General features: G+C 40.5%; 1 protein-coding gene across 1 annotated transcript in view; it reads left to right on the top strand.

Annotated features, from left to right (window-relative positions):
• The window catches only part of tafa5l (TAFA chemokine like family member 5, like), a 50313-nt gene that overhangs the window by 15977 nt on the left and 13614 nt on the right, over positions 1–20722 (top strand). Inside the window, exons 2-3 of the mRNA XM_008318597.3 lie at positions 1738–1887; positions 13634–13761. Of these exons, the coding sequence (XP_008316819.1) occupies positions 1738–1887; positions 13634–13761 (278 nt within the window). The remainder of the gene's footprint in view (positions 1–1737; positions 1888–13633; positions 13762–20722) is intronic.

The following is a 20722-nucleotide window of genomic DNA, read 5'->3' as shown; positions in this document are numbered from 1 at the left end:
GTAAACTGTGGATTTTTAAAAAGTGCATTTTTGATTATGACACAAACTGAAAACTGTGTTCCAGAGGTCGCCTCATCAGGGGACCTGCTTCACACAGCTGATGAAGGGCACCTGCCTTTGTTGGCTGTGAAGACCTCAGGGACTGGAGGTCAAACCCAACATCAGAACATGGTCTGTGGGGGAGTTGTCTTTTGTGATATAACCGTTGCTAAGCAACAGAGCCAAAGATAAACACATTAGTGATCGTGAGCTGTACTTCTGTATCTGTAGTACATAGAAAACAATTAAGTCATTTTGTGTTTTTAACCAGAGTACTGGGTGTTCGCTGGGACTTGGTCCTCCTTTGTTGTTGTGTTTTTTGAACAGTAGTCGTTTATCCTTTAGTTTCTTTTGTTGTATTATTCGTTGGTCCAGAGAAAATCCTTGACCTGCAATGTGAATTCAAAAGCAAGGTGAGAAATAAGGATTTTAATTTCCGAGATGTAAAAAGATGTGTTTCTGTCGGCTAACCTTCTGACGTTGACTCAGTAGATTCACTTGAATAAACCTGAATACTAATCAAATCCTTTTTTTTTTAATCCCTTTTTCCAATTTCAAAGCAGCACCAGGGTAAACTATTTGAAGTTAAAGCTAAATGTCGAACAACATTTGACTTGAATGAATGAAAATTCTTTTTTAAGGAAGCTTAAAGAAAAAGCATTGATTTGTGGAAAGCAGTGATGTGTCATTGAACTTAGAGCACGTGTTTTAATGTTCTGTTCCAGAGATGAACCAACGTTTTGGCCCAAAATGAGGTTTAAATGAGGATTAAACCTAAAACTTCAAAGAACATTTGGCCTTTTGATGTCAATCAGCATCAGTGTTTCATGGGCCAGATTAGAAAGCCCAGGGGGCCGTATCTGGCCCCCGGGCCGTAGTTTGCCCTTGTCTTCTCTATTACTCCCATCGTTAAACAGTTTGTCTTTAAGGCTGGGATTTAGTGAGAAGATAAAAGCCCTGAGTGCCACACTGTGGTGGCAAATAAGGCTAAATGCCTTAAACACCAACACAAAATGTCCTTAAATTAAATGATTGCATTAAGATAACACCGGCTAACAATTCAAAAGGGGCCGAGCAGCCTTGTCACAGTGTGTTGGTCAGTGTGCTGCATTTCAGTTGCTGTTGGTTTAGTTCAGGAGGGAATTTAACCGTAACATACTTTTAGCCAATACCATTGTCATTTTTAACACCTTCATCATTCGTCATTCTGTTCCTGCAGCAGAAGAACAATAACAAACAACATCTTTATAAAATGTGACTTTAATTGGGAGAAAATGAAAAATCTAAAGTGTGTTTGTGTGTTTGGTTAATGAGACCACCAACCCACTCCACTGCCCGTCCTGTGGTCGGACACAGGGAAGCAGCGAAGACTGTAGTCATTTGAGAACTGCCCAGTGGTGATTTTTATTCCCAGAATGTTACGGCCTGATTACTGTAGTACCTGCTGAAGTATTCATGTGCACAGTCTGCACACTGTTTGATGTGCGGCTCTGACACTGGAGGGAGAAAGTGTCAATGTTTTTGTTCCTTCTGCTCGACTCTCCTAGAGCTTAATGCATGTTGACTTCCTGTGATGAGTCGGCAGACGGAAGCGACCTGTCCTAATAAAACTGAAGGAGGATTCCAGACTTCTGTGTTTTAACTGTTCAGCATTCCTGTAATAGGGAATTCAAATGTTCCTCTCTGCTGCCCCCACAGGCCAGTTGGTGGTGGGAACCTGTGAGATCGTGATGCTCAACAGAGACAGCAGCGTTCCCAGGCGCACCATCGCCAGGCAGACGGCCCGCTGCGCCTGCAGGAGAGGCCAGATCGCCGGGACTACAAGGGCAAGGCCGGCTTGTGTGGATGGTGAGTTCACTGACCTTTTTCTAAACCAGTAGAAATCAGATGTCCATTAAGGACAGGTTCATAGACATAGACAGACTAAAAATACAATCTGGATTTCACTTTTTAAAAATGTCGAAAAATGATGCACAGCTAACAGTTAGCTCAGGTACAAAACATAGAAACAGAAACTGGACACAGTTCACACCAAACTGACAATAAAAAAAACAACCACAGATGTGAGGCCTTATATGATGATGATGATCCACGTTGTAATGTTTCATGTGACTCTGGTCTGCTAAAACACAGCACAGCCTTACCTGCAGCAGCAGTACTTAGGAGTCCCTGTGTGATTAAAATGGGCCGCGTCCTTTCTCCTTTGACATTTGCTTGTTCCACGAGCCAATCAATAAGCAGCGTATGTGTCAGCCTTTTTGCTGCCTTTTAGGCTGTTTAACACCTTAATGTGTGATTGATAGTCTGCATCTGGCCCAATACTCCGTTTGACTTTAAATCGCTTGTAGTGAGCATGCAATGAGGGGGAACAAAAGAAGCTGAACAAACTTTTAAAAGTGCTCTGATAAGTGTCAAGTGAAATGAGAAGAAAAAAAATGGCTGCATTTAAAAACAGCTGGTGGAGAAACACTGACCTCTTTAAGATAAACATTTATTTTAAGACAGCCCTATGCATAACAACTGAGTGGACCACATACAATGATGTAAGAGGCCACATTTGGCCCGCGGACCTTGAGTTTGACATATGTGATCATACATATGTCAGTAATATACATGTTATGTTATATATAGTAAAACTTAAAACTTAGTTAAAATTTCCGAATTCTGAATTATAATTAGAAAAAAAAGTCAAAGAAAATCAAGCTGAAATAAGCTAAAAATCCCAAACTACCATAACCTCTGTTCAGTACTTCAAGTACAAGGCCGTGTCGACTGGTTTGTATTCATAACATGGGCCAGGAGGCTGGTGGGACTGATGAACAGACTGGTGTTGGTCTTCATCTCACAGCCCTGACACGCGGCTGCTGTGGCTCAGTGTCACCCTCTCCAGCCTGCCTTTATTCACCTCTCCTTCTCTGCAGATCCTCTCAACAGATGCTAATTAACTCACAGAGAACCATGATTACAGCAGCAGGAAATTGATTATTACTGGCTTCCCATCGCACCACACCTTACACTCAATTTACACCCCGCACATTAAACGTGGAGCCTGTTGCTCCTCGACACATTACAGGGCTTCCTGTTAAAAAGTGCGATATTGTCTGTTGTTGCTCGGCTTCTGAAGGGGATTTCTTTATATTCCATGAGAATGCAGCGAGGCCGAGGTTAATGCTGGCATTGTTTAGATATCCTTTCTGACCTTTACTTTAGATTACGTTCCGTCATGTGTTTGCCTTTCAGATGGTTCCTCATAAATGCCCCCTTGACCTTCTAAGCTCATAAACCCATTTGCCGACTTAAAAGCGTGTTTATTTATTTGTATCCCTCACAGAGGCTTTTCAATAGTCCATTTATTTCAGTGGGTTGTTATTAACGCAGCAAGGGCTCACCGTCCTCAGGGTCAGTTATTTATAACGCTAGCACAGCGGTGAATTGCTGCCTTTTTGGACACATGGGGACAGAAAGTGAACATTAATGAAAGTGAAACCATCTCTAACAGAGTTAACCAAAGGGCTCAGAGCTGTGAGCTGTTGTTGTGTTTAGATGAGCTCAAATGTAATTATTTATCACTTTCATTTATCCCTGGAAACCATTGTGGCTTTTTTTGCTTTAAAAAAGTTTTCCAAATGCACACATTATTCCACAACTTGCAATAATGTGATTTGCAGGTAATTTTTAAAAATCATGTCTGAAGGATGCAGACAGAAAATGGATTAAAATAAAAGAAGTTGTAGGAAAACTGTCTGTAATTCTTTGTTTAGAATTGTGTTTAAGACTTTAACTGTTTTCTAAACCTTTTCAGAAAAATGTGATGCAGCAAAAAAAAAAAGTTTAATAAAATGATAATGCCGAGTTAGGAATGTAGAATTTGCAAATTAGTTTGTCTAGAGGAGACCAAACAACACATCAATGACATTAGTGGAACCTTCAGTGCTCACACGCACCAGGCTCCGTTTGGGTTTGGGGCTTTGTTTCAGTTGTTTGTCAACAGTCAGATCCTGGAGCTTTACTCTCTGAATCCAGAATGTTGAATCTGTTGTGACCAACACAACAACCACAAACTGAATCTCTATGGTGTTATCAGTCTGAATCCTGTTATTGTAAACGTACGGCCTAGACTAAAGGCACAGTGCGTGCACTTTGATCTCCTCTGTCAGGAGAGTGAGAGCACGCTGCTAACAGGAGCTGCTGTATGGCTGCAAGTGGTTCACAGCAGGGTTTGACTTTTACATGTGGTGTCCAACTATTGCTTTCCATGTTTCTGGTCGGTGCCTACGCTGTCACACAATAATGCATTACTAAGAAAATAATTTAAAAAATAAAGGGAGCTGCGGCAACGATCCGTCAGGGCTGCGAGGCAGGTGGGAGCGTGAGTGATTGTCAACCAGCTGCGTTGAACAATCGTCCCTTGCTAATAAATTCAGAGGTGAAACGATGGCAAAGACAAGAAACATTACATCCTGTTCTGCACAGTGTGTCTTTGTCTGCAGTCCTGTGTTAAAGGCTGGTAATCACACAAAATGCTAATCAGGGACCAAACGGAACAAATGTTTTTTCAGTTGGTTTAGTTTTTTGTGTGTGTGCCCTAAGGCAGCCAAACTAAATATTACAAAAATAAATATTACAAAAAGAAAGAATTAAATAAATAAAAACAAAAAGCTGTTTATCTAGTGGCTACAGGATCGGCCTCGTGGTCCCAGGGTTGCCAGTTCAAATCTCTTCATGGGCAGTGGTGTGTCGAGCTTGCCCTCTCCTGCCACAGCTTAGTGTTGCCCACTGCTCCTGTTTGATGGACGGGTTAGTGCCGTTTTGTTGTTCGTCTTTATGAACAATAACAGATTCTGAGAAAGTCATTTGATATTTTATGGATTTCCACATCACAGACTGCTGTTCTGACTGAGCGAAGACAATAACAACACACATCACTGCAGAGTCCCCACTGAATGAATCTGAATCTGCCCTGCTGCATCCCTCGGACAATAGGATGGCAATCTGTTTAGAGCATGTGCCAAACATAAGGCCCGTGGGCCAAATGAGGCCCCCAAGTAATTTTATGTGGCCTTAAATTTCCCTTATAATAAAGTACACAGAGTAATGTACAATATTTGTACCTTGAATAAATAATAATCAATTGCAGAAACATGTATTAATATGTTGTGAGGTAGTTACATTTATAAAGTCCCACAGTTACAACCAGCCCCTCAAGGAGAACTCTAAGTCCCACAATTACAACCAGCCCCTCAAGGAGAACTCTATTACTGATGTGGCCCCCCAGTGAAAAGAGGGACCCGCCCCCCACTTTGGGCACCGCTGCATTATGGTGACCTCTAAAAGGCACAGCTGCACAGAGTAAAACTAAAGTTGAAAAAATGTCTGATAAAACAAACATTATCTTCAGATTTGAATCCAATGTAAATGATGTTCCATAGTTTAATCATCATGTTTTTCAATATCTCCCACAGAACCCGCTGTTCTGTAAAGATAAGCACGGAGCGGTTATTTTCCTGATAATACAATTTGGGAACAAAGCTCTTAGTTTAACCTCAGCTGACTCTCCTCCCCGTCTTCTTTTGAGTTTTTAATATTCCGACTTGGCAGTTATGGATCGGCCCGTTCACATGTCTGCCTGTTTATCTGTCAACCGCGATAACACAGGTAGGAGTGGGAGAATTTTTAATGGAAATCACAAAAATGACACATCTTACCACGGTGCTCACACATTTCCACTGCCAGTTAAAATGATTGGCACGTTAGCAGAGCCGGCTCTGTTACAAATCAAAGCTGAATCTTTAATAACCGTCCGCTGCTGCTCTGCAGCTGTGACGGACGGAAAGTTTACACAGAAGTATTTACAAGAAAAGTAAAAGAAACCATAGTGCATTTTGGTGCAAGAAGAAAATAAAGCAGTGAATTTATTATTGGATGAATTTGACATTCAACCAAATTTGCGCTTTATTTGTCAGAGCACGTCAGGAAACTCCAGACAGTGCATTCAAATTAGAGAATTTCATCCCCGTGAACATAATCTCCATCAGGAGCTGGTGGATTTGAATCACTCTGCACAAATGAAAAAGTAATAAGTTAATGAATGAATAAAAAAATCCAAAAGGCTTAAATCTGATGCTGCCCCTGGGAAATTTCCAAACCATTCTGCAGCTGGTGACTTAAAGCAGAAAATTGGACCAGTACCTTCATCCTTCTTCATTGTGCTGGTAGCCAGACTTCTATAATGACACACCAACGAGCTTATCAGAGCCGCACAGTGAATAAAGTTTGTTATAAGTCAGTTACCTCTGAATGCATCATCTGCTTGGCCCAGATGGCAGCTGCACTGTTGGTGCTGCATGTGACATCACTCACTTCTTTGCCATTTGTTTCAATTTACTCCACAATTTCTCACCATGTGCTGCAGCTCCTTTCTGTCACTCCTTCTTGCCTTTTTTCTTGCCACACCTTACAATCAATGATGGCCACTGTGTTAACAGTCTGCCGACCAATGGGTACAGTACAGTCTATGACTGTTTAAATGATTATTTACACTTAATGTGGTCTGAACATGCTGTAGGCTGGGCTAAAATAAAGAGGTATTTCATATAGTTATACTTTAAATACACAAGTAAATAGAGTAGTTACACACTTTTTTTTTTATTTTTACCCGAAGCAAATCAACTCAAAAAACATTTATTTCCCTGACAAAGTTTTTTTTTAACAAAGAACCTGACCAGAGAGGTCAAATGTCAACATTTTAAACATAAAATATGACAGTGTTGATTTCTACCACAACCACAATAACAAAGTATGTAGATGCATAAAATAAAAGGAACTGTCTTGTTTGTTTTAACAGCATTAAATATACTTTTTAGAGTCAGAAATAAAGGGTCTTAAAACTAACAACACATTTATGATGAAAGGTCAAATGTTCTGACAAACTAAAACACATACTTGGCCTTCTTTTAGGTCTGAATTCCTTCTTTGTAGAGTTCTGGGAGTCGTCTTTCTCACCAGGTCACCTGACCTTCTTTTTTGTCTTGTTTAGGAGTGAATTTGACTTCCTTGAGTTCTTTTGGGTTTGGAAAAAGAAAAAGCAAGATCAGGATGTGAGAAGTGTGTGAAAGAATTGTGGAAGAACAGTGAGATGGCCTTGAGTCTTTGCTGAGTGTGGCTTTTATTATCAATGTGAAAAAATATCACTGGCCGACTCCGTGGTTTCTGGCCAGTGCTGTCTTCAGCTTTTGCAAAGCCCTGTCTGACTGAATATCTAGTAGTTAATGTCTTCCAGGAAATCAATTAGTAATATTCCTTCTTATTCCCAGAAAACTGTCATCATCAGCTTTCACATCGACCTCTGTGCTTGAGCTTCACAGGATCGGCTGTTCTTCTTGGCAGCCCTTATTACAGTATGTCGGAATTTTACTGTACTTCCTGTGTCATGTTGGTAAAACCATGTCTCACATGTAGTGGTCGAAAAATATAATGCACTTCAGTTCAGCTTAAATGTGAGCAGCTTTGCTAGCACAAGTTAAAAGCTAAAAGCTCAAGCAAACGAGGATTGAAAAATCTGAAAATATGTGAGATTCCAACTTCATTGGCTAATGCTGATCTCATCTAAACTCACTTAATACAGGAATAAACAACAGCTTCAGTTTAATTATTCAAAAATGTGTGAAAATTAATTTTAATTATAGCCAAAAACTGGATTGAGCTAAAGCTTATAAAACCTATAACAATTTGCTCTATTAAAAAACTTTTTAACTGTTAGTTTTTTCCCTGAAGGAAACACGTAAACGCTGGCATCTCTTTAGAATTTTGTCCACAGCGATCCTGACTAACCATCTTGTAAGAAGGAAACCCACATTTACATTCCGCCGAAATCCCTACAACTGATGCTACTTGTGATTAAAAGGAAGCCAAGCATTGCCAGAGTGTGCTGGCTGTGGTGCTGGATGTTCTCTGTGGTAATTAGAACTGAAAGAGCATCAGGGCTCTGGTAGCAGTGTGGAGGACAGAGGGCTGCAAATCTGGCTGCTACAAATGAATCGGTGATTGAAGCGTAATTAAAATGAGTCAGAAACCCTTTAAAATCTGTTTCTGTGTTTCTGCTGTCGAGCCAAGCGCTCGGTTAATCTCGTTGGATCCTTAGCAAAAGAGGCAGTGGCATTAGTGCACAATTAATTGTTGCTGGTCTTCATGTGGTTTTCCACTTGATTCTTGCCTCTTCTGGTGTCTGTGCCTGGGAAAAAGCACTAGTCTGAAGACCATTATTGAATTACCAGAAGAGACACACACTTAATTGTTGCAGTGATTAATGTTTGCCCTCTTTTCAGAGTCTGCCTCTGAACTCATATCTCTTTGTTTGTTGTAACTCCTCTAAATACATTTTAAATGAGCTGCCTGTGGCTTTAGTAAAAATTTAATGTTTGGGGATTTTTTGTTTTTTTGTTTTTTGGTGCAGCAGCTGAATTTCAGCCTTCAGACTTTGGGTGGCTGTTGTGCCTTCTGCCCTGCTCTGAATCCCATCTGGCAGTGCTGTGTGGGGCAGGCCATGGTGGGACTTGGCACTGTGAACGAGAGGGGGACAGATGGTCTTACATGTGATCTGGTTGGAGGTCCAGAGCTGAACCTCAGCGGGGACGGTGGCAGCTAAAAAGCCCAGATCTGACATCCACTTTTCCTGTGAGCGACTCTGACGATGACAGTAACGTGATTGGCCGCCCAGGTGGCGACCGTTGAGCCAAACACACTGACGTTGTTCGCCTGTCACTACAGCCAGTTGTTTCATCACTTTAAAGTGATAGTTTAAAGAGGACACACAATGGTCTGTGGCACCGACAACACCCTCACTGTAGTTAGTCATTTATAAAATCAGATTTCTAAAAGAAGCCAGTGTCAGACTCACTGTCCTACCTCAGCCACAGCTCTGTAGACTGTTTAAAATACAACGGCAACATTAATGTTCTGCTCTTGACACTTTGGAAATAAAAATGATTTAAAAAAAATCAACTTCATTTTCAGTTATTTAGAGGCATTTTGTTTTGCGTCTGCTTGGTGCATAATCTCTTACCTCGTTTTTTTTTCATAATTGAATTTAATTAACATGATTGACTTGGCAAACTACAATTATTCTTAATATGAAGTGGTGCTGGAACATGGGTCTAATTTGCAGTTCAAAGAGAGAACTTACTTCCTAAATTCCACTCATGACTTTCATAGAACAAAACGAAAGCATTAGTGTAAATTTATTCCACCCCGACACAACAAGTCCTGACGGAGACTCTCTACAAAATCACAAATGAACTCATGAAGCGATTACAACATATTTTACAGGCATCTAGAATAGACGAGCGTCCTTTAAACCGTCAGTTTCAAAGTCATTCCAAATCACAGTCCTACTGTGCTACGGTACATGTCACAGACAGCTGTAGCTGAAAGGCTGTAGTTCGAAGTAACGCCATTGAAAAAAATTTTGTGACAACTAATTTTAAACAAAAGGCTAACCTGGGTCACGGTTGTATTTGTCATATCATCGACACACTCTGCTCCACTACACCTGGATGTGTATCCCGTCACCTCAGATCAACTTTTCTCATAAACATCAGCAGAGGAAATGCACCGAGGGCAGAGTATCACCGACCTAGAAACGGTGGCAGCAGCTGAAAAATACGTTTGTGTCAGTCGGCCCGGCCAACGCTGGGCAGCTAAGACGCTTCGCTCCTCAGTTAGTCAGCACTCCCGCCACTCTGCCAACTCAGCTTTTATCCCATACCCTGGAAATTGAGTTTTGCTTCCCCCGTACTCAGAACCACCTCTGCAACTGACTGATAAATCTACACTTTGTTGGAGCCTGATGGATGGGTGGACGGTGGAGGAGGGTAGGGGTCACACACTCTCTCTCCACTGCTCAGGTGAAAGGTTAAGACCATTTGTGACTTTATTAAGCTTTAATAATATCTCAGACTTAATTCCTTCAGAGGGTTGACAGGTTCCTGGAACCACTCTGTCCGTCCACAGCTGCGTCTCCTCTGCCTGAGAAGACTCTCCTTTGGACTGTCAACAGTATCTATTATTTGCTCAAGGACAATGGCTTCAAATCTACAGAGCAATAATTGTAGGCTTGTGTGTGTGTGTGTGTGTGTGTGTGCGCGCGGTAACATACATGAAGGTCCTGCTCAGCCAGCTTGATAAATACCACACGATGACAGATCTTTATTGCAGAGCAGCAGTCGGGGTCTGACACTCCAAAGACCAATTCCAGGCTGTTAACAAGGACTGGAGCAGGAATACCTCACAGCCAAATGTCACCCGCCCTCCCTTTCCACACCTCTTTACTCTCACTCCCTCCACTCCCTTTCTGCTGTGCCCTCAGCTCTCCCATGGAAATTCAGCAAATTGTAGTTTCTCTCTTTCAATTTGCCAACCATGTTACCTTGTTCCACAATATGCCGCCCTGGGGGATCGTGGGTAGGCAGGAGCACGAGCCCCGGCCAGGTCCGCAGAGAGCTGATAACCTTTCAGTGTTGCTTTAGCGGGCTGTGTAAAGAACAATCAGAGCTTATCACTGTCGACTGCAGGAGAATGTTAATTCAGTGTCCTGCGGTCAGACTGCAGAGGGGGAGTGAGAGCACCGTCCAACGTCCACAGAAGACAACTGTCAGAAGACCTCTGGTCCTAAATGTACTTCTGTTCTGTCGTCTTAGAGTCTGAAAAGTTTGGATCAGCCTTTCCCACACAATTTTATGCACAGTAGAGTTGTAAACTGGTGAAACAATGAGCAAAGTGAACGAAGGAGTGGCCGACAGACAGGGGAGATGCATGAGCCAATCAGAGTGAGATACATGAGCCAATCAGAGTGAGGAACAGAAGAGCATGCTCAATTAGCCAATAGTACACCGAGTACACAATGTATTAGCCAATAGTATGCTGTGTACGATCTCGTCTAGGTAAACAAAGCTACCAGCGAAATGGGCTTACCTCAATTTCAAAACGAGAATCCACATTTTAAGCCAAAACGTTCATATGTATAATTATTTTATATTGTCTTTTAGTTAATTTTTTGCTATATTTCCTGATATATATAAATCTTGCGAGAGGAGAACCGCAACATAGAGAGGGCACACTGTGTGTGTCTGTGTGTGTGTGTGTGTGTGTGTGTATATATATATTGGAATTAGAATTTTAATTTAATTTATAGCCCTACTGGCCACTTTAGTAAGTACACCTTGCTGGTATCCTGGGGTGTTTTCTGTACTGCTGTGATTCCTGACGGCATAAGTTCAACTTGCAAAAACAATCGTGCCACGTTCAATGTCATTAATGTTACATCTCTGCCGTGGTTTCATTTGTTACGACCTTGTCTTCTTCCCTAAACACATTGTTGGCATGTGAGCAGCTTATTAGAGAATTGTAGGACCTGATAAAATGGCCACAACAACGTAAACCTATATACATTAATATCCATTTATACATAAACGTTGTTGTCTGTTATAGATTTTTAGGATCTGGCTCCCTGAGTATGTTAGTGAAAGGTATTCATGTCAGTGGAAGAAGAGGATTTGACTTCCTGGTACTGGTTTTTTGGGATAAAAGCTGGTTTTCTGCTCACAGCCTAGGTATAAACTCCAGTCACATCTCTGCTGGCGGGAGGCTGACAGTGTCAGCTGGTGTTCACTTGGCGAACCACAGGTAGTGTCTGCTTCAGCTGTGCACATTCAGCAAAAACACCTGATACCACGGCTGAGTGAATCACAGCAGCCAGAATTTAGCAAATCACCCTTAAAAAGATGTAATCGTCAGAGCCTGCTCCTCCAGTCGACGCTCACTCTACTTTCACTTCAACATCAACAACAGCGTGGCAGGTCTGTCCAAAGTTAGGTCTGGGTACCGATTCTGGCTCATAAAGTGATCTTATTTTGGCACGCTCCTCGTGTGTGTATTATTTATAACCCAGCAGGATTACGAAATGGAGCTCATAAATCATACAAGTCCAAGTTTTAATTCCTCTCTTGAGGAATCGGTGTACGCAGCAGTCATTGCATTGTTCTGTTCAGCCAACAGGGCTTTTGGGAACATTTTGAATAATAAAAAAAGGATAAATTTATTGTTTATTCTATTGTAAAATGTAAAGATTCTTGTTATTTGTCACCATTCTTTTGACCTAAATGAAATGTTTTGAACAGTGTGGGATGATTTCAATTCAAAGACATTCAAATTTTAATGCAGATGAGATTCATTTTTGGAATAATCTTACATTAATGGATTCAAAACAGTCACTACTGAAGTCAGGATTGTTCATGTACTCTGTCAAAAAAACCTAGAGCTGTCAAAGGATTTAACACTTTTTGTCTTATTAATGACAGAGTTGCATGATTGTATGTAGGCGTGATTGGTCGCGATGAATTTAGATAAATCAACATTCCTAAATATGACGGAAGAATCTGGATGGTGCTGGGGTAGAAAGACAACTTGGTGGACTGTAGTCATTAATGTCACATTGTAGGATGTGTTGAGAGTGTCTTTCAAAGCTTCAGTGAAGCCCTTGTCATCAACAATATTAATCCGTCAACAGTTTCTCACAAGTTTCCAATCAACAATGACGTCAGCCATCTTGTCAGCTGCAGATGAACCCAATGTCGGTCGTCTGACCTGAAGTAAAAACCTCCAAAGTCCCAAGCTGGATGGGACTTTAAACTGAAGCTGCTGTGTAACGACTGTGTATTAGAGCAAGGATAAGTAAATGGACGGTTGGGAGTAGTGAATGTGGAGTGTGTGTGATTCTGTCCATACATTAATGTTAATGTGTTAATATTGTGAATCAGATTCTTCTTCATTCTTTGTGAAAAGTCTTCATAACAAGACGAACACACTTTGATTCCCTCAGTCCTGGTAACAGTCTTTGAGAACACACTGCTACAGGGATTCTAAATGACTGGGGAACAGGCGGTACTGTTTCATTTTAAACATGAAAAAAACATCTTCACCTGATTTAATATAGCCTTTAAAGAGGCGACCATTCAGATAAAAGTCTGTTTTATGAGGAAAAGAACTGTGTAGATTGCTTTTTGAAAAAGCTTTTCCTTTTATGCTCACGGTGTCTTTGTAGAGAAATGAGCCTCAGGTTGGAGACGAGGTGATGAAGCCCTTTTCAGCTGTTGTTTCTGATCAACAATGAAGTGTCTAGAGCTCTAGTCCCAAACACAGTCACATCATATGCTCTATAGTACGACTGGCCTAGATGATGGGTGCAGACGATTCCACATGTTCTAAAGGAAATTAGCTTTGGCAACAGTGAAGAGAAGAAATGAAAGTCAGTTGTTGAGTTCTTTTAAGCAAAAGTATATAAAAAAATAGAAGAAAAAAAACTTTTTGTGCAGCTGCAAAAGAGAGTAATTTATGTTGGTCCAGCTGGTCTGGAAAGGTTATTACCAGAGGCCAATCAGACATGGTGGTTCAACAAGGCCCTAATTAAAATACTGCAGGCTTACTGACATGTCAGCACATGAGCCTGCGTCTGTCCGCTGGCCATTTGATCACATTTTATTGTTTGTATTTTTATTGAAAAATGTGAACTCACCCAGGGTCTGGTGTGGTTTGTTTTCAGCCCGGATCGTTCGCAGCCGTCAGTGGTGTGAGATGGCTCCGTGCCTGGAGGGTGAGCTCTGCAGCCTCCTGTTCAACCGATCCGGATGGACCTGCACCAAAGGCAGCGGTCGCATCAAGACCGTCACGGTACGTTAGAAGACCTGACATTAATGCAGGACATATGCTCCAATTATCATCACACCCTCAGATTTACAGCACAGGTGATGCCTGCAGGCTGACTGAGACCACAGGCACCAGACTCCAACAGAAGGTCAGGGTGTGTGTATTGAAGGCAGCAGGAACAGTTACTGAAACAGGAATGCTAATGCTGCACTGATCTCTCTGAGATGAGGAAACTCTGAAAAACCATCTGTGCACGGCCTCACGCTGCTGCAGCAGCAAGTTGATGTTTTTAATCACAGAGCAAGCTTGTGTTTAGAATAAGACTCCAGCTTCACAGTTTTAATCTTTCCCCTTGTTCTTTAAAAAAAATCGATTAAAAAGCATAATGATTTGCAGTGTTTAAAAAAAAAATCGCTCTTCGTCATGAGGAGTAGACTGCGTTATCTCAGAAGGTCACTGGTCGTACCCTGAGACTACACTCCAGTACAGTCGATGACCTTTGTGACATTCAAGTGTTCAAACAGAGTGCAGGAAAGTAAAGCGGCGGTAAGCAGTGAGATTGACATCGCACATACTCCGAGAAATTGTAAATCAGCCGTGTGGCAACATTTTGGATTCCCATTTTATGCGTCAAGTGTGGACGGTACGGATCTGATCTGTGTCGTCTCACACTGCAGCTGGCTGTGCCCGCTGCTCTACTAAGTCGTTTGTAGTAACTGAAGCAGCAAAAGCAATCTATACACATTAGGAATGTCCAAAAAAAACTGAAAAAGTTCGGTCAACTACATGAATCAGTAATGACCTAAAAAAACTAATAAATCTCTAAACACATTTCATCAGGGCAGCACTGTAGGCAGCGTGACCTCTGTGTGACTCTGGGAAATGTGAAGCCGTACAAAGCTGGGTTAATTAATTTTTAAAAACGTCAACATGGTGTCATCTGTTCACCATTCACACTCTGAGCTGCAGCGATCATGGAGTCTTTGCTGCACAGAAGGAACACAGAGGGCGCTGTAGCCGACACGGCTTCATCACGTCAGTGGTGTTTGTTAACTTTGTCCTTTCAGCAAAAATAATAAATAAAAAATTCAACAGATTGATCCACGGTGTTTCATGTGATAGTGTTACTGCGTGACCACTCATGATACGTTGCTATGGATACCGGTAGAAGTGTCGCTGGGCAGTTCACTTTATGTTTGATGTGAATTGAGTGCTTTTTGTGGTTTAAAGCCATGGAACACACTCGTACTTATTTCCACATTTCCTCTCAGCTCTCTTCTAAAAGCTGTTTCTGCATTTGGTGATTTAAAGGTGGTTTCTACTCAGCAGTGAGCTAAAGTAAGTCACTCCCGTCTCAGGGAGGAACAGAAGTACAAATAGTGTATGAGCAGCACTGGGATAGGAGTTTTTTCATGTATGACAATTTCCTCCATGTCTAAGGGTGACTCTTCAGACTGCTCTCCAACAGCTGAACAGTATGCTAACATCACTGGTTTCACTGAGCAACGGTCAAAAGGCAGATCTAAGTATGGACTACTCAGAGGTAAATGATGTAATGCACTGCTGGAAGAAAATCTCTTTCAGTTACAACTGTTTTAGTTCTAACCAGCAGGTAGATCATGTTGCCTTGAAAGCTTGAAAGGTTCCATTTCATCTCAGTGAGTCTATATGCTGATGTGCCTCTGGACGTTTCATGTTGTCAATAAATGAGTCATATGTGACCCAGATGTGTCGGTGATGATCAGATTGTTGATTTTTATGCTTTTCTAAATAATGATTTCCATAAGGATGTTTTCATTGTATTTGTTCTGGGTTTTTCTCCACATCAAAGGGAATAAACCTGTTCACATCACAGGAGGACACACAGGTGTGTATCTGAAGATGTCAGGATTAAAAAAAGACACTGGCAGTGTAGAAGGACACAGAGGGATGTAACATACTGAGACAGAGCAAATAGAAACAGCACAACATCCAGGTGTCAGCAAGAGATGACAAGACAGTCAGGGCTGGAATGTGTGGTTTCCTGGTTGTCAGGTACACAGGGTCAAAGGTCAGAACATCAATGGTTGATTTCCACTTTCACTGTGTAACTCTCTCTGTGGGTTAGTGTATTCCCTCCATGCTTTAGTTAATACTGACCCTAATGAAGTCACTGTTTGTATTATGTCAGAGAGTGGCAGTATTGATGTTCTGGAATACTCTCAGGGCACTGCGGATCTATTTGTCTGCGTTTTTAGACAATTGTTAAGGTAATCACTGGTGTGTTTGTCTCTAATTCTTGAGGCCATTTTGGGTTTTTTTCTTTCACTTCTAGTGTCAAATGTCCAACACTGAGGCAGATAAATCTGGCTTTGACTTGTTAGATCTGTTTCTATCTAAGTAAGTATTTAAGTTTGGTTAGAATTGGCAAAAATATATAAGAACACCAAGAGAAATGTCTCAGTAATTATTTAAAAATGTAAGTAGTTTATTCTAGTCTCGTTGATCTGGTGTCTGGAAATGTTTCAACTCATTAGTCCATCGGTGTGTGTATGTATATATATATATATATATGTGTGTATATATATGTATATATATATATATACACACACATCCATACTGTATATATAGATAAACAGTATATATATGGATAAACAGATAGATATTTTATATATTTTTATATATATATATAAAAAATATATTTTTATGTAATGTGAAGTGCAGTGACACTCAGTGTATATAAATATATGTATAAATGTATGTGTGTATTTGTGTGTATTAGGTAATAGTTTATTGCATCCACTCTGAATCTGTGCTCATTAAGTCTTTGATTTTGTTGTGGCCTTTTCAAAGTCAAGCTTGTGTGTGTGTGTGTGTGTTTCACCATTTGTGAAGTAAGTTGTTAGAAAATGACTTCAATCTGAATGGATAAGTGTGTTTTGTGAGCTGACGAGGCAGAAAAACACTCGTTTTAGTGGCAGCCTCGTTAATGTTTACAACATGTGCAAACATCCTGTAAACGAAGGCAGCAGCAGACGATTGGAAATGTTGATTAGGATAATTTGACGTGTTGGAAAAAAAAGAAAAACCCTGAAGTAATCTTTTAATTTTACCAGTTCATTTTTGAACCGTCACTTCAATCAGTCATGCAGCTCCGAGCCATTACACACAGACCTGGGTGTTTACTGAAGGTTCCCCACAGACACTGATGCATTTGTCTTTGAAAATATTGGAACCAAAAATGTTCCACTCTGACTTGACACTCTGTAGAATTAAGTCAATTTCCCCTCATTTAGGAAACGGTGTTGATTCAATATGATTATTGTGTATCTGTCAGACCAAATAACCCTGGGCACTTTATATGATTTAACATGTTGAAGTGTTGATCAGGTTTTGATTAGTGCCACAGAGGAAAACGTATTGCCTAAATGGTAAATAGCATATTGGTTTTAGGATCTTTGTTTGTTTATCCACACTTCACATTATTCCCAAGGGGTCTGATACCATTAGGAAATAACTGGTGCATAAAAACACTTTGAAGAAAAGGGGGAAAAAAAGGGAAAACGCTCTGTACGAGAACTGGAAGAAGAAATGACATGAGACAAAGATCAGGGTCGACTTGATTAATATAAAATACAAATGTATCAGGCTCTTTTATAGTTAAACGAAAAATATATATACATATAAAAAATAAGAGACCTCTCAGACAAGACTGACAGTACATTTAAAATATTTACAGATAGAATACATGAAAAAGACGTTTTTAGTTTTGTTTTTCACCGGATGATTCTCCGGGGAACAGTTTCTACTGCTACCTGTTATTTGTCAGATGTTTACAGCATGTTTCTAAAAGCTCACGCACTAATGGGTTCTACTGGCTCGACTCCCATCATCGGTCTCTCCACGGAATTATAGTTTCTCCAGATCTACTATTATCCCCACTGTCTGGCAGAATGAATGTCGATTCGATGGAGAAACTGAGGTTTTTGTCAACTAGAACGCAGGCCTTGTGGTGAAGCAGCAGGGCTGTCAGTCCAGAGCTGGGTGGACTGGACTGACTTTTATACAAACGTTTCTTCTGACCTTCTGGCCTCAGTATGGGAAACTCAACATGCAACCTGGAAAGTTCACCAGTCAATCACAGGGTCACACCTTGAACTGAAACATCACACGAACCACGTTCTCCGCCCGTGTGACCCTTCAGATAAAAACCAACAATTTATTCATCAGAATTAAGGAACTTAGGAAGTGGATTCCAGATGATATTGAATAATTAAAAAAAACTCATTAGGTTGATGTAGGTCGACTCTGGGTGGTAGCTAAATTACGTTTTAGGTAAATGGGGCAAAATAAATGCTTTTTTTGAAAATTAAACACAGGCTCTTAATTTCACAGGTGAGATGACAGTTTGATAAATATTAACGAAGCTGATGAATTCAAACACAAACTATTAATAAAGTGATGTACGGCCAAGTGGCAGTACACACAACATATATCAGACTCATTTGCCTCCGGCCCTCCGTCATCGTGAACCTCCTGTGTGCGCAGCTCATGGTGGCACTGCCAGGTCACACTCTCCAGCCTAACCTGCTAATGGAGTTTGCATATGCAGCCCACTCTCCACTGCCAGCCAGCCATTAATATGAATCATTCTCTGGAGGCTCCCCAAACAAGCCGGCAATTTGTCTTCACTAGCGAGCCGCCGAAAGATCTACACATGATATTCTCGATGGTCCAGAGTGCGTGCGGGAGGGGTGGAGTGAGGTGTTATGAGATTGGTTTCATACACTTGACAGGGAGGGTGTGGATATGAATTGCAAGGTTATGCACGAAAGTGTGTGTGTGCTTGCGCGCAGCATGTGTGTAAATGGAGAGAAGGTCAAAAAGACCGTCAGGTGGAAAATTGGCAAGATGGAGAGACAGAATCCAGGGCAGCAAAGAGATTTTTCTGCTTTCAGGTGAGCGGAGTCTGGCGAGTTTGTGTCAGTTGTTGAGTAAAAGTATTTCAGAGCGTTGTTAAATGTGCTGCTAATGAAGTGACGGGCCAGAATTTGAATTACAAAACATCTGTTCAAAGATTCAACTTTTCTTTGATATTGTAATACTCACATTGATGTCCAGAGAGCGACTTTAATAATGTAGAACACCAGAGGGCGAGCTGATCCCCGTGTCATTTGCTACTGTTTAACACCATATTTAAGCTGCATGCTAATTCACTGCCTTCAGGTCAATGTAGGGCACAGTTAATGTTATGTTAAAGTTTTAATGTAGTGACTTTATAACACTGACAACAAAATATCTCCCTCTTTGTAATACACTGATATTAAAGAATTCAAATAAAGTTATAAAATGTAACATTGGCCAAAGAAATTGAGGAAAATAAAACCTGGGAAAACATAGGCTTTAGGTGTGAGGAGGATTAATTTAGTTCAGGGTTAGTATGAAAAAATAGATTTAAAAAAAAAAGATTCTATATTTCTTTAATTGAGAATTAATGAAAGAATTTATTTTCTTAATTAAGGAATAATTAAGAAAATAATTCATTTGTGTATAAAAAAGCCTTTTCTACCTGTCCATGTTCCTTGGATTTTTCCTGTGCCAGAGTTTGGACACATTTATATGCTTTATTTATATATATATATATATATATATATATATATATATATATATATATACACACATCACTCCCCATATCTGCAGACAAAATGAAAAAATAATCGTCTTTTTACAGCCACTCCTGCTGCTCAGCTGTTTGTCAGACTGGACTGGGAAGATGCAGTTGTTGTTTAGCATTTCTGAAAAACCAAGGAGAAAAGAAGAGAAATGAACAGCAAACATAAAAACAGAGAGTGAGAGACCCAGGAGGTCAGAGAGGCTTACACCCTGGTTTTAAGTCTTTTCTTTTTCTTCTGCCGCTCTGATGGCTCTCCTCCAGAGTTATGCTTTTTGTTGTAGTGTCAGCCGGGTCGAAATAAACAGAGTTTTGTCAGTGTTTGTGTAAACATGAAAACATCGGAGCCTGTTAGCTCTGAGAGCTGTTTGAAATGAAGCCAGCCACAGAAAGAGTCAGGTTCTGAAAGGAAAATCAAATAGATAAAAGATGCACCTTAGTTCAAAGTAAGAGTTTGGATATGAAAGGTGACAAAATGATGAACAAAAACAAACCCGTAAGGACAAAGAAGACACTCATTTTAAAACTTAAATCTCCCTGAAAAATCAAGCTTTAACCATGGCCTGGAGGTCCTGCTATCTCGGATATTAGGTATATTCATTTGAGGGACTTTTAATTTACTTTTGATTACAGTGATTTTTTTTTATCTTATTTAAATGATATGAAGCCTGTCTGACCTTTATTGTTAAGTTTACCAAATTCTTCGCACTATAAGCCTCTCTGGAGTATAAGTCACACCAGCCAAAAAATACATAATGAAGAAAAAAAGCGTTTATAAATCGCTCTGGTGTATAAGTTGCACCAGTGCCCTCTAGCGGCTGTCAGTGTGAAAATAATGAACTTTTTTTAGTGGTACAGGAGTTGCAGCTGCTACACAAGCCTAGAGTGCCCTCTAGCTGCTGCTGGTGTGAAAATTATATATTTTAATATATAAGTCGCATACCCAGCCAAAGGATGAAAAAAAGTGTGACTTATAGTCCAAAAATACAGTACTTAAATAGTATTAGCAGTACTGCATAACCTGAATCCCACTGTGCGATATTTAATATCTTCCTTTAGGGTCATGTCTACATCTTTACAAAGTACATGCATTAGTAACAACTCAGATTGGTGGTGTAACAGTACCTCTAGGTTGCAGTATCAGTATTGGACATGAACATTTGGGAGCCATTCCTGGTGTCTTCTTGTGATGTAAAATGAATGGAATTAACACAGTATAATGACTGATGTAATTGGCACCACTAACAGAGTAACAACGAGAACAAAGATCTGTACATTTCTCACCTCTTTGGTTTAGAAATGAAGAAAAACAATCCCATCATTGACAACAATCCT

This window comes from Cynoglossus semilaevis, chromosome 10, assembly GCF_000523025.1.
Source record: "Cynoglossus semilaevis isolate Cse_v1.0 chromosome 10, Cse_v1.0, whole genome shotgun sequence".
Taxonomy (NCBI): Eukaryota; Metazoa; Chordata; class Actinopteri; order Pleuronectiformes; family Cynoglossidae; genus Cynoglossus; species Cynoglossus semilaevis.
This window is presented reverse-complemented; position numbering and strand designations above follow the sequence as displayed.